This window comes from Quercus lobata, chromosome 4 (genome assembly GCF_001633185.2).
Source record: "Quercus lobata isolate SW786 chromosome 4, ValleyOak3.0 Primary Assembly, whole genome shotgun sequence".
In the NCBI taxonomy this organism is placed as follows: domain Eukaryota; kingdom Viridiplantae; phylum Streptophyta; class Magnoliopsida; order Fagales; family Fagaceae; genus Quercus; species Quercus lobata.
In genome coordinates this window covers 13,562,341-13,586,567 of record NC_044907.1, presented here as the reverse complement: position 1 = coordinate 13,586,567, position 24,227 = coordinate 13,562,341, and the positions used below count along the sequence as shown (strand labels likewise).

Below are 24,227 nucleotides of genomic sequence, written 5' to 3'. Positions count from 1 at the left end.
TCTAGCACCAGCCACTTTGACTATGAGCTGCCAAGGCCCACATGGAATTTGAACCCGCTTGGACTGAACACCACTCCCATGAACTGATGTAGAGCAGCAGCCAAAAGCTTCTGCATACCTTCAAACAAGAGATCGGACTGTTAGAATGACTTCTAAAGGGTTAGGTTGTTTCCCTTCATGAACCACCAAGTTCCTATGTGTCCAAATAGACCACAAGGTAGTAAAAATCCCTTGCAGGTACTTCATATTATCTTGATCCAAATTCTTATGTCTTAAGAGAATTTGCCCAAGCCATTGCTGCACTGAAACATTCCTAAGTTCAGATGTGTGGACAGCCAGGGGTGTGCCATGCCAAACTGCCCTGGCAAAGGTGCAGAAAAGCATCAAATGAGAGGAAGATTCCTCATCCTCAGCACATAGGGGGCAAGAGCTATCTACATGAATTCCCCTAGTTTTTAAAGTAAGGAAAGTAGGCAAACTATCATGGCAAAGTCTCCACACAAAATTTGCTATTTTCACAGGAACTTGGACTTTCCATATCAAATGGCATTGATTCCAAGAGTGAATCACATTGTCCTTGGAAATCAGATTGTAAGCTTGCTTCACTTGGTATTCACCCGAAAAAGAATATTTCCAAGCTAACTGGTCTAATCCGGAACCAGTTTGTTGCTTGATCTAAAGTGTTGCTCCAATGATGAACTGAAGAAATAATCATTATAGGACTCTTGCCTTTCTCACATTGAAACACGCGTGGCTCTACACAGAGATGCTTGTAGCAAAAACAATTGTTTAATTATCCTAAGGATGATTTGGTGAGTTAGTTAATGAATTGCCATTCGAAGGAGTTTTAAGAAATAATACCATTATTTTGAATAACCAAAGAGTTTAGAACTCAAAGAAGATGACTTTGTAAATTGAAGCGTGCACAATTAAGAATGTGATTCTTTAACATCTAAAGATTTTGGTGTCATATTATATATTGGATTGCTTGTTAGCTCAAGTTGAAATGCCACCTCTTTCTCCATAAGAGTTAGAGGGTGAAAATGTTGATTCAAGATTCAAAAAGTCTATGTATTAATTTAAAAAAAAAAAAAAATTGCTTCTCCATTTTTTTGTTATTATATATATTTTAATATGGAGTGTTCAAATTCGTTGATTAATTATTAGTATATATCTTGCCAAAGAGCTCTAACTCAATTGCTAATTGCCAATGAGCCCATGACCTTATTCAGCAAAAAAAAAAAAATGAGCCCATGACCTCATCCACCATTAGGTGGCACACTAAAAAATTAACAAGTGTCCTTGGTCAGGTAAGAAGCACATAACCAATTCAATGAGTTTTAAAACCCAAACAAACCCTAGTCTCCTTCGACTCTTTTGCTCTCTCAGTCGTTTGCCCTTTCATCCCTAATTCATTTCTCTCTCTACTGATCCTCAATCAAATTCCATTCATCGTCGCCACTATCATTCTCCTTGGTGATGGAAGATCTAACGGTCGACCTCCATGGGCCATGGCAGAGACTATTAATTGGCCGCCGCTAGTCTATCCTCCACTGTCATCCTCCTCTCCCTCCCCATCTTGGTTTTCTTGGTTTCGACCTTCATGTTAGCGACGCCACCACCGGTGGTGGCCGCTGTCCTCTTTGCTCCCTTTTTTCTTTTTGATTTGATTTTCTCTGTCGCTGAAAGTTCCTCTCTTAAGGGTAGAGATATACCTCGCGCCCTTGCCCTCCTCCGCCGCATTCTCGATATTGCCATCCTACGCCGCATCCTCATCCTCGCCCTCCTCATCACCATCGTCCTCGCCCTGACCTTGACCCTCGCCATGGCCATGGCCGTCACCCACTCCCGCACCCTCGGCATTCCCGATTAGAACTTTCTTGCACACACGGCAAGTCTGATCGCCCTCGCCCGGATTAGTAACAGTTGCACAAATATTGCATTTGATGTCACCGGTTGCATCGCACGATGCACATCGCGTTGGTGGAAGTCCAAGTCTGCGTACATATCTTGCGAATTGGACCTCCACCAACGCGTTGTGCATCGTGCGATGCAACCGGTGACATCAAATGCAATATTTGCGCTACCGTTACTAATCCGGGCGAGGGCGATCAGACTTGCCGTGTGTGCAAGAAAGTTCTAATCGAGAATGCCGAGGGTGCGGGAGTGGGTGACGGCCATGGCGATGGCGAGGGTCAAGGTCAGGATGATGGTGATAGGGCGAGGATGAGGATGCGGTGTAGGATGTGAAATATATCGGATTTGATTTTTAAGTACACGTTTGGAGAGAGTGTTGTATGGTTCCAAATTAAGAACAATCATCAAGGGCCCTCCTCCTAAGGGTGTGGAGTACTCTGATAATGATTTAGTTTTTGTTTTCATAGATGCTAATTAAATAGGAACCAACAATTTTGGGGTGATATCATAGCTTTATCAGCTGGCACAAGCTTGGTACATTTTATGAGATCACTACTTATCATGTTAAATATTAGGTCTTTGGCAAGGAGGCAGAAGACAGACATCTTGATATGTGTTCATGGAAGGTATTTTCATCTGCACAAGGTTAGTTGATTCATCACTCTCTTATGAAGTTTTTTTTTTTTTTTTTTTTTTTTATTTTAAGATTTATTTTTAAAAGGGAGGGTGATCCTGGGTTATATTATCACTTTGAAAATGTAAATGAGACTAGACTAAGCTTGGGGATACTGAATATGGGTGACAACCGACAATGGATGATGAAGAAATGTTCAAAAAAATTTTGAGTAAATATATAGTGAAGGTTATAAAAAATTAGTTCAACAAGTATATCAGATTGATTAATTTCTTATTTGACAAAATGTACATGAGGTTTTGCCAGGATGAGCAGATTACATTTGGGATTGCAGAATGCAAATGGGTCATATCTTTTTTTTTTTTTTTAAATTTCCTCACTTGGCTTAAAAAAAAAAAAAAAAAAAAAAAAAAAAAAGGAGGGGAGAATGTAGGGGTGTTTGGTCGTAGTAATTATCTTATCTTTTTTGTGGATTTGCCGCTCCCATAGAACAAACACCAAAAGATACTGCCTTGTTTGGTGGGCCATAAGAAATAAACAAATTTGTCTACAAGTGGGTAGGAAATATTTCTCTCAACAACGTAGAATTTTTTGGGCCCGTGCGCAGTAAATTACTCCTAATTTTTTTTTTTCAATTGAAAATAGAAAAGAACTGAAGTTATTAAAAATGAAAAAACTTTGTGAAAACATTAGACAAGGGCATACGTTACTTTTGAATTATTACAAGATAATGAAGTGACATAAGAATGTCTTTAAAGATAGTAATCCGTTTTGCCATGAATTAAAAATTTAATGGTAAATGTGCTTTGATATAGAAGAAAGGTAACTGCTCATCAGCAGATTTTAGTGTAATTCACTTCTCTTGCACAAGACAAATGATAACAATGTACTTATTATGGACACAACTTGTATCTAGTGCAGTACACGTTAGAATTTGGATAAATTTCAATGTGTTCAGTACACTGATACAGTGTAATATACATTGGGAGACAATTATCTGAATTCTAATATATCTAATCCATTGATGCTCTAGACACAAACTTTTAACTCTGTTAGTACAAGCACAATGAGATTTCGAGCCTCAATCCAAGGGATTGCTAGTATTGGTTGTGTGGGAAATGTGCTTTTATACACACTGTAAGCCTTGATTTATTTCCTATTATAATTTGCACATTCAATAACTAGGAATTTAATTTTCATTTTTGCTCTGTCAAGTGTATTCAAATTTAGTTTTCGTTCTTGTCGTGTCTATCTAGTGTGTGTGACAGTGCAAGTGTATTCGCCCTTGAAAGCTTCCATGTCTATGCTGAAAGGGAAGGCTTGAATCCTTCGATTATGTTTAATATTGTTATTTAACTTTGCAATGAATGAATTAGAGTAGATGCAAGGCAATGCCACAGTGTTTTGATCAGTACTTAGCTATGAACTTGAAATATGAGCTTTGATGGAATTGGTTCTTGTTGTTTCAAATTGGGATTCATTTAGGGCTTAGTTGGGTGTTTTTGAAACTGCCCGGAACAGAGTCTAAATTGAGAAATCAAAGATCTAGTATGAGAGCTAGGTTTTTATAAATTGTATTCCTTCCTTTGATTGGGCTGTTGATACCTTCTAAACTCTAAAGACACTCTACATCAGCTTGAATTTTTTTTCTTGTCTTGGCATTAATCGCATTACTTGGTCTGCCAAGAAAAAAACTCACACTATTTTACTTGTCCACTGAAGTTGAATACCAATCATTGCTTTCACTGCCACTTTAGTTATGTTGGCTTTGTACAATTTTGTAGGGCTTTGGGTGTTTTCATTCATCATATTCCTCGGATTTGGCGTGACAATGTTTCAGCACTAGCCATTGCCACAAATCATGTCCAGGGGCAGAACATGTATAAAAATTCGAACCAATTTAAAAGTTTCATACAAGAAATATGAAAAGTTAATAACATTCTAGTACTGATCATGTCTGATATTTTTGCTAGAGAAAAATCTTAAGAGTGGAAACAAAAGACTCACTCGTCTTAATTCCTACTCATTTGTACTTGAGAAATGTTTGGCCGCAGAATGTTTCAAATTCAGGAAGTTGTTGGGGATATTGTGGTCATTGGATGATATTCAGCAAAATTTTATTGTTTTGATAGCCAAACAGAAAACAGATTTGAAAAATAAAGTTGAAGTCATGTTGTTTGTAATCTTGGTCACATCCCAAATATTTGGCACTTTTCCCCTCTGTACATTAGCTTGCCACCCTTTTGATTTGGATATCATATATTACAAATATCTGGGACTCAATTTTTTTGTCTATCATGATAACTCTTTTTTGTTATTAAAAATACCAGGTTTCTATTTTTGTCGTTACTCAATAGGTGAATCTGGAACATTGTTTGGAAATTAGAAAAGTTGTCATTATTCAATGGTGAATTTGGACCATCGCTTGGAAATTGGATAAATCAAGCTGACAATTATATATATATATATATATATATGCATATATGTACTGAGGACATTTACTGGTTTGTTCATGTCCAATGGTTGTACAATGATCCGCTGATGTAACCTTGATTTTAGTCTAACTTCAACATTTGATATATTTAAGGCTTATAAAGATGTCCTGGATGTATCTGTGTGATGTGTATTTTAAGGAAGCAAATGCTAAAGTAGCACTCTCTGTTACACAAGTGATTCAGCTAGGGAAAAAGAATTAACTTGCTATCTTTACAGTAATTTTCAGTTCTGGCAGCTTCAGAGCATTTCATGTGTGGGCCCATCATGTGATGTGTGATTGAAGCATTTGATTAGCTTTTTGTTGAAAGTTGGCAAAAGTACAATTGTACTTAGAAAAAAGTGAGGCTTTAAAGTGTTGTAAATAATCAAATAAGCTAAAAAAATCTAAAAGTTAAAAAAAAAAAAAAAAAAAAAAAAAAAAAAAAAAAAAAAAAATCCAAACTCACAAAGATAATTTTCTTTTTAATGTCTTACTTAAATTTGATTAGTTTTTGTGTTATTAGCTGTTCAGAGAAAGATGGTTTGTACTTAGTTTAAAGCCTGTATGGTATTGATGTAAGTTTACTCCATTGGCTGCAAATTTCCTTCATGGTATACCATTGGGCCAGTCTTTGTTTTGGGAATGATTTGCTTAGTTCTGTAAGCCTTTTCTCCTGCTTATAATTCCTTCAAAAATTGTCTTAGATGATTTAAGTTCATATTCATACCATCCATTGTGATACAAAATTGATATTTTACAAGTTCTCTGTCTCTCTCTAGCTGATGCAGCCCTTGGATATTGGTAGTACTAGTATTGCATTCTAGTTGATGCCCTGGTTTCCTTCTCACTAACATCTATGATGTGTGCACATGTTTTCAGATATGAATTCAAAACAAATCATGAAGAATGGGTAAATTTAGTCAAACCCAAGCTAGGACCTGATGTGTCTGATCGAGTTCTTGCAGCAATTAATACCACACACGAGAACATTAAAATTTTATATAAAGTCAGAATTGTGATGTGGGCTGCCCTTCAAAATCTCTTAAAGGTACCCTCAACTTATTTATTATGTTTCATATAGACTTCAACTCAAAGTGTTAAGTTCTAATATTATTATTGTTCTTCCATTTTCTTTAGTTGGTCCTATTGGGAATTTTTGTTTTTTGGGATAAGTAATAAAGAATTTTATTAGAGAAAAGGAAAACTCAAATGAGCCTTTTAAAGAATTACAAAAATAGGTTTTAGTGATCCATGGAATCAACTGAGTTACGAAAATCCCAATCATTATACAACATCAAAAAAATAAAAAATAAAAACTCAGGAAGGTATAATTGATCTTAATGACGGATCATTCCAAACCTTCGAGATTTTGGTTGTTCTGCTCCTCCAAATTGGCCACACAAGACAATGTGGAAGTGCACTCGCATGTGCCACTATCTGTCCACTTTATTATTGTGTTTTTTTCTTCTTTCTCTAGGATGATGGTATATTAGTAATTCCTACGGTGGCTGCCTCCCCATTAAAGCTCAATACAAAGAAGGGACTTTCAGCTGAATTCTGTGATCGCATATTTACATATATGCATATATATATATATATATATATATAATTGTCAACTTGATTTATCTAATTTCCAAGTGATGGTCTAGATTCACCTATTGAGTAACGACAAAAAGGTATAAGAAAGACCAATACCTTGATAAGTATAATGTTGTACTTGTATGAATCATTGAATCTAGATCCTTGTGGATATTTCAATGGTGGATATGGATCATGTTGATATGAATTAACAGGATTAAATGTTTCAAAATGAAGGTTTGGTTTGAACTATTTCTATACTCCAAAGTTGTTGACCATTTAATTTATTTTTTGATGTCTATAGTCAACACTATACTTTGAAGGCTTTTATTTTTGTTTATTTGTTTATATTATAATTTGTTGGTAAGCAGGAGATTGGAAGCTTGACTTTTGACAAAGATGATCAGTTAGCTAAGGAGTTTGTTATTGCTGCTGCAAATACAAGGATGTCTTCTTTTTTGAACCTCTTTGCATAGCCTATTTAAAGCCAAAGGTATTGCCGTAGTAAAATATTTTTTGGTTTTCCTTTTGAAGTACAATTAGCCTTTGATTTTGTAAATGCTTGTTCTTATGTTGTGATAGTGAAACCAGTGGTTTTACAGTTTTTTATCTTGAAAAGTGCTCACTTTTTTTTTTTTTTTTTGGAACAGGTCCAGAACAACACCATATACTGAAGCTGAGGGTAAGATACTCAAATTCAATACATTCTCTTTGGCATCTGTGTTAGAACATTTTAGCATTTTTTTTGGAGGGTTTTTTTTTTTTTTTAAAAAAATTTTTATAGCTAATTTTAAACTACAAGTTTCTGTTTTATATATACACACACACACTTTGTTTCTTCTTTGAGAACATCGTAGGGAAACTTTGACCCACCAGCACTTTGGGTACCTTATTTCATAAACAACATGTGGAATGTAATTGAACAAACTGTATGTTTTGTGTCCCTGCTAAAAATCTCTACTCTCTACTGCTTAGTGCTTACAGGATGTGTATGGAGGCCACTTTAGTAGACAATGATTTGCGTTACAGATGTGCTCTTGTGATTCATGGAATGCAATCATGTCATTTTGTAGGAGGTTAAACAAGAATGTGAGTTTAAATACTGTTTTAATTATGTATTTCCTCTTGACCATTAAATGAGCCAAGCTTAAGTCTCTCAAAGTATTTTTGACTCTTTTTTGTAGGAATGATCCACAAGAGACACACACTTTGTTCCAAATCAGTTATGAAATGAGGTACATTGTTTATGAAATAAGGTACCCAAACTTTGTTCCAAATCAATTACGTTCAGTTTCTATTTATAGCATGTGCACAATTATTTGTTTTTATTTATTGCATTTCTTTTAGTTTTAGATGGTTCTAATTTGGTCAGTTTTAATTTTAAGAAATGAGTTTATTCAATTATAAGCGTTTTCTTATTTGAATTTGAATTTGAATTTTGGAAATGTTAATAGAATAAATTACCTCCTTTAAAATGTTGAAAGTTCAGTCCAATCATTTACTTTCACTTACCAAGTTTGCATCTATACATTTGTAAATTGCTAATATGTGACTTTTTTTGTGCTGGTTTTATTTATCTATTTTTTTAGGTAGGTGCATTTTCTTCCTAAAATGAACTACCCTTATTTGGCTTTTTATTCAAGTTTGGCACTTATAACAATGACTAATGGACGACACTTTTTTTGCAGGCATCAAAAGAACTTAGTGATTAATGAGATCTCATGCACATTGAAGAGGACCCAACTATAGATGTCTGGATGGTAGATGTGAGTCATTGTGTTTTTAAAATTTCCAATGAATTGGTCTTGAAGGTAGATGAACAATGTAAATTTAAGAGTGTAAAGAGCAGTAGGCAAAGTAGTTGAGTTGTATTGATTTTTACAGTTTATTTGTTATTAAATTTTGATTAATGTGAAAGAGTGTATCCAAATTTATTTATTTTTTTAACTAGAAAATACTTATTTCAACGGTTGGGTGCCTGTGGATTAAAGTAACAAGCATACTTTAATTTACATTTATGTGTATATATTTCAACGTTTATTAACTGTTGATAATTTTGTAATACTTTTTTCAACGGTTGCATAGGCTATAGAAAAATGTTCTCGATACGGTTTTTAATAATGGTTCTCTACGGTCATTTCAACTGTTGAAAATACTTTTTTCGACGGTTTCAACGGTTGAAAATAGCCAAGTTTCTTGTAGTAGAGGTTGTCGTGTCCATGATCCAATGCATGGAAAGAAAAGCAGAAAGATAGTAAAGCACATATGAATAAAATGTAAGATGTTGGTGTTGATGTATTGATGTACATTATTGTATCTATCTCTCTTTAAATTTAATTGCAAACCAACAAACACTCAATATTAACATTTTTCTTTTGGCTTTGTTAGTCATTACTGTAATTCTAATATCTAGTAACAACAATAACCAGGGACAGACCAGGATTTGAACATAGGGGGGCGAAGCTTAAATTTTTTATTTTTAATGAAAATAAAAACTAATATTTATTTCATATTCAACAAAATACTACATATAAAATAAGTATTTCTTAAACATTTAATATTACAAAATACTCAAAAGTGACAAAATAGTGATTACCAAAAATTACTCTCACAAACAACAAATTTACTATCACAATTTAGTACTCACATCTTACTATCCTAGTTCCACTTTTATTTCTTTATAGTTAATAAAAAAAAAAAAAGGGTTACAAATATTGACAAAGTCTGAAACCGGTCTCGTCCACACAATCACAGAATGACAAAAAGGACAAGTTACAAACATTACACGGTAATCAATACTCAATAGTCAATACAAAGCCACAACCACAAATACAAACTAAGTTTACGGTCCACACATTGACACAAGCACGGTGAACACACGATACACACCAGTCCAATAAAGGCCACAACTCACAAATACAATTAACACAGTCCATAAAAAAACGCAGATGACAGAGGGTAGAGGGAAAACGTCTAAGGCACTAGGCAGAGCAATATAGCAAAGACAAAAAAACAAAAATATGAACTTGAGAGAGGAGAGAAATTTCTTAGATTTACCGTGTGTAACTGTGATCAAGGATCTAAGGAGGAGCAGTAGCAGCAGCAAGCCAGCAACAATTCGGATCTTTGAGGAAAAGAATAGCAGCAGCAGCAATGATGGTTGGAGGAGGCATTGATGCTTGATGATGTTGAGTGGAGGAAGAGTGAAGTTAGGGTAAAAATTTGAGGATTGTAATTTAGGTTTTTAGATTTCAGTCCATATTTATTTTTTAGTTTTTAGTTTAGGATTGTAGGTCTGTTCCTGACAATAACGTTGTTTAGGTAGGATTTGAAATATAAATGTGTTGCTTTCGTTAAAATCAAAGTGCCAAAAATAAATCCATCTCTAAAATTCCATATTGCTGTCCAAAAAGCGGACATTCCATGCGTGTGTAAGCTAGTGCCTGGGAAGACTGAGAAGTCGATTTACATGGACAAAATAGTCTTTGTAACAAAAAGAAGTGGCAAGACACTAGCCTTGGGACAAAATAAAACTCTTTATGTAAAAACTTTTTCACCACAATTTATGTGTCCCTTTTATTTCATATTGTAATTGGAAATGAATTTTGTGTGTATTTGTTTTTCTAGAAATGAATTGGTTGATTAGCATAAGTTGTTTATGTACCGATTCTTCAAGCTAAATTAAAAAATAAAAAAAAATAAATAAATTTATAACTATACCTTTTACAACTTTTAACTAATAAATAAATAAACTTTCGATAAAAAGTTAATTCAAGGCACATTGTTAAACTTATTTTGAATTAAGTAAAAAGGAAATATTCCTTTTTTTAAATTTTTTTTTTTTTTTTAACTTTTGATTTTTAATGGTTCATTGGAGGTCACTTTGATATATGGCTTAAAAGCAATTCCCTTTTTTATTTATTTATTTATTTTTTTTTACTTAAAAGATCCATGGGTTAAGTTTTTTTTTTTTTTTTTGAGTAACCGGCCTGGAAGCCCAGGCAGGGCAATCCATGGGTTAAGTTGCTTTGCTCTTTTGGTGCCAAAAAAGAAAAAGAAAAGAAATAATTGCCTTGCTTATAGTTGTTTATACATATTTTGTTTTTTCTTTGGTTACTTACATCTATTATAGATAATTCTGTCACACCAGTAGTGTACATTGGATGAAGAGATTATTATGTAATGTTATGGGTGAAAATATGGAATAAATTTGGATATCATATGCTTCTATGTTGTATCACTAAAAAATATATATCGAAAATATTGAGAATTGTTTAAAATTTAATAAATCTATATTTTCTGTGGATATTTAAATTTGCCAATTTGGAGTGAAATTTAGGGGTGATTGCAATCCGGTTCAACCGATTTTTTTAACAGGTTTTACAACTGGATTGATCTTGTTGGTTTGGGCCAGAACTGACCAAAAATGGAGCGGACGAGGTGGCCCAATTGAATTTGGTTTTTTCAGTTTTTAGTTTCTATTAATGTGATTTGTTAAATCAATAACCATAGTAATAAAAATAATAGAAAAATGTGATTTGTTCAAGCCTAGACCCAAATTAGAAGCTCTTCCTCAAAAAAAGAAAAAAAGAAAAGCTTGGCCACGTGGTATGCTAAGCTTAGTAAAGATAAAAGCAAAAATACAAAATTAACTCTCTAAATTTTACCAGAATTCATATTAGGCCAACAACATGTTTACATTTGCAAACTGGGAAATTATTGTGTTCAGTAAGACTTTAAAATGCTGTGTTTTGGCCCATAAATACAAATTTGCATGTTTCTACCATCAAAGCATCAATACCAAAACGCAGTGATTGCATTAGCTTAGCTCATAAATATTATTGTGGAAAGTATGAGTGTTTGCAAAGTGATTCAACATGGTTTTGAGCCATTTTTAATACCATACTTTGCATGCGGTTTGGCCAAAACCATCACCACATTGTACTCCAATTTTATGGTCACATGTATGATGCAATGTATAAGGTGCAATTTGGACGATTTTGAGTTGGTATATTATTCAAGATGTCATAGTTAATTACTAGTTTAATATTAATAACCAGGACTATATGAAAATAAGTTTTAAATAAAAATATATAACAAAAATAGTAACACAAATATATACAAGACAAAAAAATCCATGATAGATTGACATTAAATTAAAGTACCACAAATAGGTAGAAAAAAAAGAGTCCATGCATGGTAGTAAACCATACAAAATTATACCCGTTAAACAAATATAACTTGTAACACAAAACGATTAACATGCAACAACCACAAAGTTCATAACAATGTACCATATATACATTACTAGTCATGCTTACTAGTTTCAAATTTCAATTATCACAACCATAATGGAAACAAATTTAAAGAAAGCATGAAATAAATTACAAACCCCAAAACAAGTATTAAATTTCAAACCCAACAAAAAATTATTTAAATAAATATGAATACAACAAAAAAGATCTCTCAATCAAATACTATACTTCTCCCCCACCCAACTTTATGTTTTGATGAGTGGGTGAGACTTGAGAGAGAGCAAGTGTGAGAGGGTATCAAGAGAGAAGAGTGAGAATGTGAGATGGAGCAGTAAATGTGGTTTTGAACTTTTAATTTTGTATTTAACCAAAACAAAGTAGTTTTTTTATGTGAAACTAGAATGCATTGACGTTGGGCTAGCCATTTACTTCATACAATATTAAACTATGTGTGTGTGTGTGTGTATGCATGTATGTATGTATTGGTGCAGTGAGGTGTGATTCTGTGTGGTTTTCCTATCATAAAATTGCACACCACACACTAATATGTTGTGCGATTTACTGTTACTTGCGGTGTGATGTGGTTACTCTATTTTGCAAGTAGTTTTGGTTGATTGGGTGAGCTCGTACGGTTGAAGTGGTTTGGTGAACACCCCTAGTTGAAAGTGTCTTGTTCTCTCCTATTTACCCTTACTTTATTAGTCAAAAACCCAAGTTTACCCATGCTTTTTAACCACAAACACATTTGATGACTCTCATCTACACTACCCTTCTAACCTCAAAACATAATTGTTCTCTAGTCTTCCTCTTGTCCCTTTCTTCTTCTTCGTTCCCTTTCTTCCTGTAAGTGGTGAGTTTGTTCCTTTCTTCTTCTTCAACTTTTTTTTTTTTTTAGCACATATATATTACTAGTTGCTTACCCTGTGCAATGCAGGATCATGACTCGAGGTTGGTGCTTTTCCTAATGAGTGTCCCTCAGCCACCCAATGTGCGAGACAAACTTGAACCCGTCGATTTGCTTGAAGTACTTTACTATTCAATTGCATAATAAAAATGCAAAGACGAAGACATAGCTGCAATATCTATCTTGTCTTCCGTTAACTTCCATTCAACAATCGGATAGGACTAATAAATGCATATAAAATTAATGAAAATAAATATTTCTAATACAAAAAAAAAGATATACATATGTTGAAAAAAAAAAAAATCATATTGTATATATCTTTTTAAGATGAAACAAAGATGTACTAACTATGTTTCTACCATATTTAAACTTTTGTGAAACATGGAACAACAAAATACAATAATTTATTGACAAAAGAAAATTTTCTAAGTTGCATTGAGACTTTTAGAGGGAAAAAACAAATAAAAGTATTACAAAAATAACATTATATAACACAAAATATTTATCCAACAAAACTAAGATGTCAAATATGAGAATAAACAAATCAAGATACTTTGGTGACATATATTATCTCTAATTTTCTCTTAGCATTTGCTTCATATGTAAAAGCTCTAGAATCAAACACAGTATCTAGAAGTTCGGTTCTTCAAAAGTATTGCACAAACACCGGCAATGAGAGTAAAAAAGTGAAAAACTTGAACCAAACTCACCCTTAATGTTCTATTCATCAAACTACAAACATGTTTGTCTTTTGTTCATGAAATGTTATATGTTTTTTTGCCTTTTGTACATGTAAAATTATATTTTTTTTCTTCCTTTTTGTTCATGAAAAATCAAATCTGATCAAACTCTATGTTTTGAGGTGCTCTCTTTCAAATTTTTTTTTTTTTTTGATAAGTGAGGTGCTCTCTTTCATTTAATGTAACTGTTTCATGAAATTATTTTTTTCCTACAATAAGAATATCAGACCTTTTTTCAAAAAATAAAAATACAAAATAGTTCAGGCCTATTAGAGTTGAATTTTGATTAATTTAATATATATATATATATATATACACATACATACACAAGCGCGTGCGCGCGCGCGCACACACACACACACACACATATATATATATATATATAAATGCATGCATACATATACATATATATACATACACTCATAAATGTGATTTGTTAAATTAATAAATTATAAATAATAAATTTTTTTAACTCTGTATTGTAAAATTTAAAATAAACAAGCATTTTTGGGTTGAACTTAATATAAATAAATAGTTCAAAAATAAGTTGACCAAGGAACTCTGAATTATTAGAAAAAAGAAAAAAGAAAAAAAAAAAGAAAAAGGATGAGGATATACTGAAAAGCACAGACCCAAGTGGAAGCTGGGCCGCGTTTTAACTTTTATACATAAGCTGGGCCTGGTTTAGTTAAAAGTTTTTTTTTTTTTGAAGACGGGTTTAGTTAAAGTTGAAAACCTAATAATAATCGGAATCTCCTTTTCCTAACGAATCTAGACTAGTGTCAGTATATATACATATGTGAAGTAGGCTTCTGTTTCAGAAGCCAAAGCCAGATCAACAAAGTCTCTCTCTCTCTCGTTCAGCTCTGTTCAAAAAAAGGTTCTTTGTTAATAGATGTTCTATTCATCCTACAAACATGTCTTGTCTTTTTGATCTTACAACAATAGTCCGTGCCTTTTTTGTTTATGAAAAACCAAATCTTTTGTCTATTTTTATACATTATATATGTAATCTGATCAAACTCTATATTTTGATGTGCTCTCTGTTATTTTGTTATATTTCTTAGTTAAGCCTTAATTCTTAAGTGCCATATCTTAATTATTATTAGATTATGACCGTGTATAGGTGTATTAAGAAATTCCCTTTACAACTTTCATTCTTGTCTTATTTATCATTTAACTAATTACATACATCATCCTACAATTTTTTTTTCTCTAATACACGATATACACCTCATAAATTAGCACTTCACAGAATCCATACATCTTTCTCTCTCTCTCTCACTTAGGAAGTTAGATCTATTGTTTTATTTGTTTATCTCTACAATGCCATCATCGATTCCTCTCTTCCTCACTGAAGATCTGTAGATACCACTCCAAGATGCTAATTTCAACACCAAGCATGAACATTCAGCCATTTTCTCTCTCTCAAGCATAGCCAATCTTAAGAAAAAAAGACTTTATTGCAAAAATCTATCCTCACCATTAGCAGATTTGAGAAAAAAGAAGATTTTTACCACAAAAAAAGCTCCAATGCAGATCTATTTCAACAATTTTGGAAAACTGGTTCAACCATATCGGTTTCCGGTTGAACTAGGCAGTTTTCTACTATTTTCAGTTTTTAGTTCTCTTTCGATTATTTGTCATAAACGAACCGGATTAATGATCAGTTTCTTGTTGAACCGACAGGTATGGCTGGTTTGGTTCGATTTTTAAAACCATAATATATTTATATATTTTTTTTCAAGAAGGATATATATATATATATATATATACACACACACACATATACACACAGTTGATTTGTTAAATTAATAAATTATAAATAATAAATTTCTTTTAACTCTTTATTATATTTAAAATAAACAAGCATTTCTGGGTTGAACTTAATATAAATAAATAATTCAAAAATAATTTGATCAAGAAACTCTGAATTATTCCAAAAAAAAAAAAAAAAGACGAGGATATACTGAAAAGCCCAGACCCAAGTGGAAGCTGGGCCATGTTTTAACTTTTATATATAAGCTGGGCCGGGTTTAGTTAAAAGTTGTAAACCTAATAATAATCAGAATCGGAGTCGGAATCTTGTAATCTTCCTAACGAATCTAGACTTTTTATAAATAAGCTGTGTCGGTATATATACATAAGAGATGTTTCAAAAGCCAAAGCCAGATCAACAAAGTCTCGCTCTCACTCCCTCTCCGTCTCTCTCGTTTAGCTCTGTTCAAAAAAAGGTTCTTTGTTACCACACATACACACAGAGGTAAACATATGTATATATAGTCTTTTTCTCAGAAACTAAGGAATAGGGTTGATAGATGTTAATACTATGTTAATAGACGTTCTATTCATCCTACAAACATGTCTTGTCTTTTTGATCTTACAACAATAGTCCGTGCCTTTTTATTATATGAAAAATTACATCTTTTTATTTTTCTTTTTCTGCCCTTTTGTTTATGAAAAACCAAATCTTTTGTCTATTTTTATACATTATATATATATATATATATATATACATGTATATGTAATCTGATCAAGCTCTATATTTTGATGTTCTCTCTGTTATTTTGTTATATTTCTTAATTAAGCCTTAATTCTTAAGTGCCATATCTTAATTATTATTTGATTATGACTGTGTATAGGTGTATTAAGAAATTCCCTTTACAACTTGCATTCTTGTCTGATTTATCATTTAGCTAATTACATTTTTTTCCCCTTTTGGATATCAGAATCAGACTATGTAAATATGACGACAAATGACAAATTTTCTAATTTCTTTTGGTTTGTTCATTATTGTTTTTCAGCCTATATTACAGCATAGCATAAACAACCTAGTAAGATGTCTAACTGGGCTGATCTTCCACATTTTATCGTCTGTGAAATAATTTGTCGACTATCTTTCTTTGATGATATCTTCATTGCTGGTGCTGTCTGCAAGTCATGGAAATCAGTCGTTAATTCATTTGAAAAACCACCTCCATTACCTCCTAAAGGTCCTTGGATTATGCTCTCTGAAGAAAGAGAACAAGGCAATAAAGAAAGTAAGACACGTAGCCTGTTCAACTTATTAGATACCAAGACTTACGATTTCAAGTTGCCCGAGCTTGTTGGAAGAAAATGCTTAGGAACATCTTTTGGATGGTTGCTCACTATCGGCGCTGATTTACAGATTAATCTCTTCCATCCATTGTCTAAACATCTAATAAGTCTTCCACCTCAAACTACCTTTCGCCGTCAATACACACCTGAAGTTGAGCCTGAACATCTTCGTAATATGTTTGTTCCTAAATGTGTTTTATCAAGGAGTCCATGGAACTCAGTAACTAATGAATATGATCGTGATTGCATAATCATGGCAATATATGGTGAAATTAGAACATTGGCCTTCACTAGACCAGGATATAAAGCTTGGATTGATATAGAATGTCCTTCTCGAGCTTATGATGACATTACATTCTACAAGGGAAACTTTTATGCTGTAGACGGTCATGGTGAAGTTTTTGCTTGTCGAATTGATGATAGCCAAAAGGTAGTAGCTAAAGCAGTCGCGCCACGTCCAGAGGGAACCAGGGATCTTATCAAAAAGTATATTGTTGAATCAGCTGGGGATCTTTTGTTGGTTTTACGCGTACGAGGAGGTCATTATTATTCTATCGAAGACTACCCTAACTATGAAGAAGATGAATTCAATAATGTAGACTTAGAAGATGATATTGAGGATGAGGACGCTCCTGAAAATGAATCCGAAGAAGAAGTAGAAGAAGAAGAAGAAGAAGAAGAAAATATCAATGATAATTCCTATGTGACCATTGGGTTCACAGTTCTAAAATTAAAAAGATTTACACAAGCAGGAAGCAAATATAAATACAAATATGAGAAGGTTGACAACTTGGGTGATAGAGCATTGTTTGTGGGTGACAACTCATCAGTGTCTTTGTCTGCATCAAGCCTCAATGGATGCAAAGCTAATTGTATCTATTTTACAGATGACAATATCGAACTTTATGAGGAGACCTTAAATGGAGGAGGGTACGACATGGGTGTATTTAACATGAAAGATGGAACACTTGATAAGCATTACCCAGAATCCTTTTCCTACTATTCTACCCCACTTTGGTTTATTTAACGCAAAGCATTTTTTGGTTTAAAAAAAAAAAAAAAAAAAAAAAAAAAAAAATTCTTGTGAAAGTAGGTAAAATTATTGGTCTTTAGATGTACTTGTATTTTTTGAACTCAGAAGTTGTAAAATTACATATATGCAATCCATTTATAGAATAATAAATTTTCCATTTTAATTGCTATTATCTATAGGTTCTCCTCAATTATTTGTTTTTGTCATTATACTTTTTTCCATTTTAAATGCTATTATATTAATGGAGAATGCTATATATATATATATATATATATAAATATCAGATAATGGATTCCTTTTAGCTACTATTTCAATTTGTGAATTATCAAATAAATTACATTGTTGAATAACACAATTATGACCATCTGGTGTTTGCTTTAATTTTATTATCTATATACTTTTAATTTCTAAGAATATTTTCTTTTGGGGTTCAAAACTCTTAAATACAGTTATTACTTATTATCCAACTCTGAATATTTGATTATGATTTTCCAAATTAAGCCCCCTTTCTTTCAATTTGAATTGAAACTCCTGAGTCCAAAACCCTTGCTCCCCCTTCCATACACACACACACTTTGAATCTGAGTCTTAGCAATGGAGGAGGAAGAGGTGACGTGCGTTTTAACGGTGCTAAACGGAAAACTCTGTGCCTCAAGAGCTTGAACAAAAGATCAAGAAGCTTCTCAACAATGTAAGTTTTTCTTTTCCAATTGTGGCAGTCTGATTGGTTGCTGAGAAGGTGTGTGTAAAGAGAACTGAATTGTTAAAAAATGCTAACTTTTTTCTTATTCATGTCAAGTTTGAATATTTTTGCACTGAAAGTGCTTTGTTTGGCTGTTGAGAAGCGTGTTTGAGAGTGTAGGAAAGCTAAATGAGGAACTAACAAAATTCTAGAGACCCTAAATGAATCGTCCGTGCTTCTTAAGTCTAGACTCTAGAGACCTTTGGTGTGGTCATATTTATGCTATTTTATTTGCAGCAGTTTGGCAAGGATTGAGATTTGGTGCTATTGCACCGTGCAATAGCAAATCAAAGTTTGAGATTGAAAGTTTCAAAATCACTTTTTCTCTCAGCCCATGAATAAAGAATCTTTTAACCTTCAATATTTTATCTCAACCATTTTACCTTTCAACTTTTATTTTATTATTATTATTATTATTTTTACTTCTCTCTCACAACTAAAGGTAATTGCACGGTGCAATAGCAACACCTGATCCTAATCTGTTTTGCAATATTTGTTTTTAATGAAAAATGTAATTTTTTGATAATTCGATAGTTGGGGTTGGGGATTTGATCCTTGAATTTCTCCATTGGAAATACCAAGAGGGGCCGACTAGTTGAGCTCCAAGTCTCTTGGAAATTTACTAAAAAGAAGAAAAAGGTGAACCCTAGAAAAAGGCGAACCATAGTAATTAGGAGAAGAATGCTTTTGAAAGATTGCTTGTCTTGAGATCAAATCCACAAAGTCTTTTCAAATTGAGCTCTTACTAATAATTTATGAATTTTCAAATATGACATGACCAAATACATAGGGTTTTGCTTATTCATTTTTATCTTATATCCCTTCTTGCTTGATGTACTTTAATTATCTTTTTTATAGACGATTACACCAGACTAATCTTAACTGATTGATGTGATCTAAGGTTCTCTCTCATTTGAATTCAAATAATAAGATTTTTTCCCTGTTTGTTGTCCTGATCTTGCTTTTGGCTTTCTAAGTGAGCTAATAAATTTAATTTTTATGATCAGCCATTTACATAGATTTACTCATTATATGCATCATCTTTGTTGGCAATGAGTTTAGTTTAAAACTGTATTTGTCACTGCAGGTCACACATGCTGTAATTTCAGTTACCTTTAGTCCTGATGGTTGACATTTGGCAAGTGGTTTAGATAATTAGAGTTGGAGACCTTAATGAACTCCCGGACACCACTTTTCACATGTACAGGTTTGATATCTAGGACTTGTGTCACATTCTTAGACTGTCAAAGATAGTACTGATGTGTAAACACAGAAAAACATGGAAAAAAGAGAGAAAATGGAATAAAATGAAAATTTTAACCTATATGATGTGCAGAACCTTTGAGCCTATTGTGCAAATGTCAAAGTGTGTTTGCAAGTAGCTTTTAACTAATTGCTTTTGTGGAAAGTTGGTTAAAGTATAGTTGAACTTAAAAGGCTATATATAAGCAGAGCTAAAAAGCTAAGCAAAGGCTATATATAGCCTTTTTTTTTTTTTGGGTGTGTGTGTAGATAAATAACAAAACTTTATGTGCAGAGTGTATCTTATAAATCCCAAAATTATAACATTGCCATCTTATTGGATTTTTGTGTTCACCGTGGCATGTTGCGAACTAATTGACAATAAAATGCTTTGATCTTCTTATTTATTGATTTATTTTAAATTTATCTTAGAGCTGGGATATCATTTAATTGACTTTCTAATTGGGTGGTCACTCTTCATTGCTCTTTTCCACCTATTTTAATAATTGCAAGCCTTCTTTTTATACAGGACTCAAGAATTGGGTTTGGTGTATTGCATGGTCACCAGATGGTAAGAAGCTTGTTAATGGGAACAATGCTGAAGAACTTCAATGTTGGGATCTTCAGATGGGGAGGCCACCTGGCAATCCACTTCTGTATGTAAAGTCTTTACTTTGAGAAAATTTTGCTTCGTTGTTTAAATTTTGGTTGTTTGCAGAATTTAGTCACTGATTTTTTTTAAAAAAAACTGTGTTTTCAAAAGGTGGACATAGCATCACATTCTTCAAACATTGATAATTGGAATCTGCTATGTATTAGGGTCACAAGAAACGGATTAATGGTAGCTTGGGAACCAGTCCACCTGGATGCTTCATATTGTCAATTTGTTAGCCCTAGTAAATTGAACCTAAGACCAATTTCCACAATACTGAAAAAAAACACTGAATGATTTTATCAATCAACCCTCTCTCTTTCCATACATTAAGCAGGGCTCCTAGAGCTCTAGTTTGACTAGTAAACTAAAAACCTAATAAATATGAATTTGGACCTAAAGAAAATAAAAAATAAAACAAACCTAAGATACTTGGGATCTCCTAAAAAATTCTAGTCTGCATTAAACTACCAAAATACCCCTAATACACAGTATTTGCCAAAATTACGGTTTGGCCCGTAACTACAAAATTGACCACAATTAACAAAATGAAAACTCGAATAAATAAATGTTTAAAGTTCTATTGCTAGATCTTAAAAACCTAATGAATTTTTACTTCAATTGGACTTCAGACATGGAACCCATAAAATAATAAATAATCCTTGAATGAGCGAAGTTGCAAAATAATAATCAATCTTCCATAGCTTCATTATTCTCCCTTCCCTTGATTGGAAAAAACTCAACCTCAAGTATTAATGTGTTGCAGTAGAAGAATCTTTGAACCTGAAATTTGCACCAATTCTTCAATCAAAGTAGGAAGCATTAAGGATAACAAAATTTTCTTTTGCCACATATCATAAAATACATCTGGAATGATGAAATCAATGATTGGAGGAATTGTCAATGTGAAATACTTATTGATTTGATCTATAGTAGTAACATCAAAATCTTCTTCTTCTTGACTTATCTGTGATTAGCATCTTGCTTCTTTATGGCCACTATTGTCCTTGTAATGTATTCCTTTGATTGTTCTTGAAGTTGTACTTGTGGTAATCACACGGCCTGGGTTTCTCTTTAAGGCAACACGTTGAGGTATTGAACCAATATGCAATTGAGGCTTCTGTGGCAACAAATTTTCCGGGCCGCATCCATCAAATTATGAAGAGGAAATGGGTGCAATTTTTGCCAACCTGGATGGGGATAAATTAAGAGTATCTAAGTTCTTGGTAAGTTGCTATTCTATTAGTTTTTTTTTTAAAGTGCCCAACTGCTATGGTCATTCATCTGTTGTTTTTTGCGGTTTTTTATTTTTATTTTTTAATTTTTTTTATTCAGTAGTCCTAATAGGGGAGTCATGATCTTAAACCCAATTGTTGATGTCTATCTTTTTCCTTTAATTTCTAATTTTTCACCAACTTTCTGTGTATTTATGACATTTATTTTAGGGTCATGGGCATTGGGTTAACTCTTGCACGCTGGGGCTTTTGAATTTGATCATACATGCAAGCAATTTCATCTCCAGAAGAAATGAAGAGGCTAACTGTTTATTGTTTACTTCAATTGTTTGTCTTAACCCTTGCATTTCCATTGCTCTCCTAATATTTCATACTTGAATTTACACTTTGCTTTTGTCATGCACACTCCATGTTAGTCTATTAAATCTTTGACAAACTCTATATGCCAATAAGCTGTAATCTCATATTAAAAAAAAAAAAAAAAAACTATAACTCAACGGGCACTTCTTCCTTTTTATATATATATATATATATATATATAAATAAGTACAATTTGGAAATCCCAATGCTATTCCAAAATTCTAGAGAGAGAGAGAGAGATAATATTTGGAAATCCCAATGCTGTTCCAAAATTCTAGTGAGAGAGAGAGAGTTTTGACGTAAAAAGTAGGGGTTTTTTTTTTTTTTTTTTTTTTGGCTAAAATAGATGTAAAATTTTAGATAGACTATGTGAATGCTCTAGTGTTACACATACCAATAAATACTTGCATAATTATTAGGCAATTATTTATTTTACAAAACAAAGAATCACTAAGGAGTTGTGCATGATTGCACAAAAGTTTTAACTTCTTCTCTCACCCAAACTCAATTAACACCAAACTGCGATGCTTTGACCTCTATGCAATCCACTAAATTTTTAAATTTTGGGACATTGAAATTAATATAGGGTTTTTTTCCCTTATTTTTTAATATGATAGAATTTGGTGGATATATTAAGAAATTAATTTCAATATGATAGAATTTGGTGGATATATTAAGGAACCAAATTGTGGGGGTTAGTTTTTTATTTTGCATAGAGGAAAGGAGAAAGGCAATACATAGAGATCTGAAAAGTGAAAAGAAAACAGTTCAAACAACAAAATAACACAGTTCAAACACCAAAATAGCACAATAAATAAAAATAGTAAGAGGAAAAAGAAGAAGTTGAAAGCACACTGACTCTATCGTTTACTATAAATTTAGACTTCTTAATTATAGCATGTGTTCTCAATTACAACCAAAACCAAATAATTTTTAATTTTTTAATAGATGGTCCAAATTCTAAGACATTGCAGATTTGTAAATTTGTAGTGGTTAGTGGATTTAGTGATCATAAATAAATTCTCTTAAAAAATGTACAAAATATCTCTTCAAATTAGTTGGAAGAAAAATTCTTTAAACTCTTCATATATCTTTATACTGAATATGAATTTTGAAAATCTAACTGTTGGATATGTTCTTATTATATTTTACATGCTTATAAAATTTCAAAAAGAGCAAAAATCAATTTTTATATAATCAAATAAATGTTAAACTTTCAAGTTTTTGTAATTTAAAATTATGTATGAAAAATAAGTTTATTGATCAAATAGTTAATAATATCCAATTGGAGAGAAACTTTGTTTTAAAAAAATGAACAAAAGAAAAGCCATAAACAAAATCATAAGACATGGATAAGGTTTTTACCCTTTTTTTTTCCCCAAAATTTTCAAGAGTTTGATTTATAAATCTGCCAAAATTCCAAATCCCAGTAGGATAAATTTTTAAAATTTTTAAGGAAGATAAATTGGGTTTTAAATCATATATGAGTATACGCCTGTGATTTATAAGGGTAAATTTATCATAGATGAGTGAGTATACGGCTGAGGTTTACCATTATAATATAATTTATAAGGATAAACCCAATTCATCACATATAAATTATTTTTTTTTCAAAACACTTTTTTTTTTTTTTTTTTTTTTTGAGGAGAAACCTTGAAAATTTTATTAACTGTAAACCAACTGAGTCAGATTGTAAAATTTGCCATTGTACTCATCTATAAATTTATCCTTGTCTTATAAGTTTTGCCCATGAGGGCATTAAAAAAAGTTAAAAACACAAAACGCATTAAATAAAAGGTACATATCTCATAATAAATAAATAAATACATACCCTTTTTAAAAGAATAGTAAGTGGGAAGATAATTCCTATTTCAATTAGGAATAGTAAGTGGAAAGTTCTATTGGGAAGAGTTTTTGTTTGTAGTTTGTGAGCCGATGGCAGGTTTTTTGGCTTTAATTTTTAGAAATAGCTGAGAAGTTTGTATTTGTTCAGGACTCTAGTGGAAACTTATAAGGACATTTATCTGATAGTTTTTTTTTTTTTTGGGGTTAAATTACAATTTTAGTCTATTTTTTAATTTTTAGGAATAAAAGTTATTTATTTAGATTAGGGGTATTTTTGACAATTTTTAAAGTGATAACTAAAATTTTGAATTATCTTATATAGAGAAGAGATAATTATAATATTATTTTATAGAGAAAATTGCACTTTACCCACTTGTAGTTTGGCCCGTTTTAACAATGCCTACCCGTGGTTTAAAAGTTGTCACTTAACCCACCTGAGGTGGCTTCCGTTAGACTCCCGTTACCCACCTCTCCCTTTTCACCGTTAAAAATAGGGGTAAATGTGTTTTTTTCAT

At 32.3% G+C, this 24,227-nt stretch overlaps 1 protein-coding gene and 2 long non-coding RNA genes across 7 annotated transcripts; all 3 read left to right on the top strand.

Moving 5' to 3' along the window:
- Positions 1-2,025: 2,025 nt before the first annotated feature.
- On the top strand, positions 2,026-8,522 carry LOC115988152. 5 transcript variants are annotated; one of them, XR_004091332.1, is made up of 8 exons: positions 2,026-2,562; positions 4,336-4,431; positions 5,907-6,075; positions 6,977-7,098; positions 7,256-7,287; positions 7,590-7,694; positions 7,790-7,861; positions 8,294-8,522. It is a non-coding gene; the product is annotated as an uncharacterized LOC115988152 (long non-coding RNA). The 5 variants fall into 5 exon arrangements; XR_004091335.1 differs by lacking the exon at positions 4,336-4,431 and having other exon boundaries at positions 2,028-2,562; positions 7,581-7,694; XR_004091334.1 differs by lacking the exon at positions 5,907-6,075 and having other exon boundaries at positions 2,030-2,562.
- Positions 8,523-15,620: 7,098 nt separating this feature from the next.
- Positions 15,621-17,801, top strand: LOC115987063 (putative F-box protein At5g55150). Its single transcript, XM_031110510.1, has 2 exons — positions 15,621-15,767; positions 16,309-17,801. Exon 2 carries the CDS (start codon positions 16,344-16,346, stop codon positions 17,628-17,630), a length of 1,287 nt encoding a protein of 428 aa, XP_030966370.1. The 5' UTR covers positions 15,621-15,767; positions 16,309-16,343; the 3' UTR covers positions 17,631-17,801.
- Positions 17,802-18,054: 253 nt separating this feature from the next.
- On the top strand, positions 18,055-21,945 carry LOC115987721. Its single transcript, XR_004091202.1, has 5 exons — positions 18,055-18,327; positions 19,466-19,585; positions 20,150-20,276; positions 21,311-21,498; positions 21,718-21,945. It is a non-coding gene; the product is annotated as an uncharacterized LOC115987721 (long non-coding RNA).
- The last annotated feature ends 2,282 nt before the right edge of the window (positions 21,946-24,227 follow it).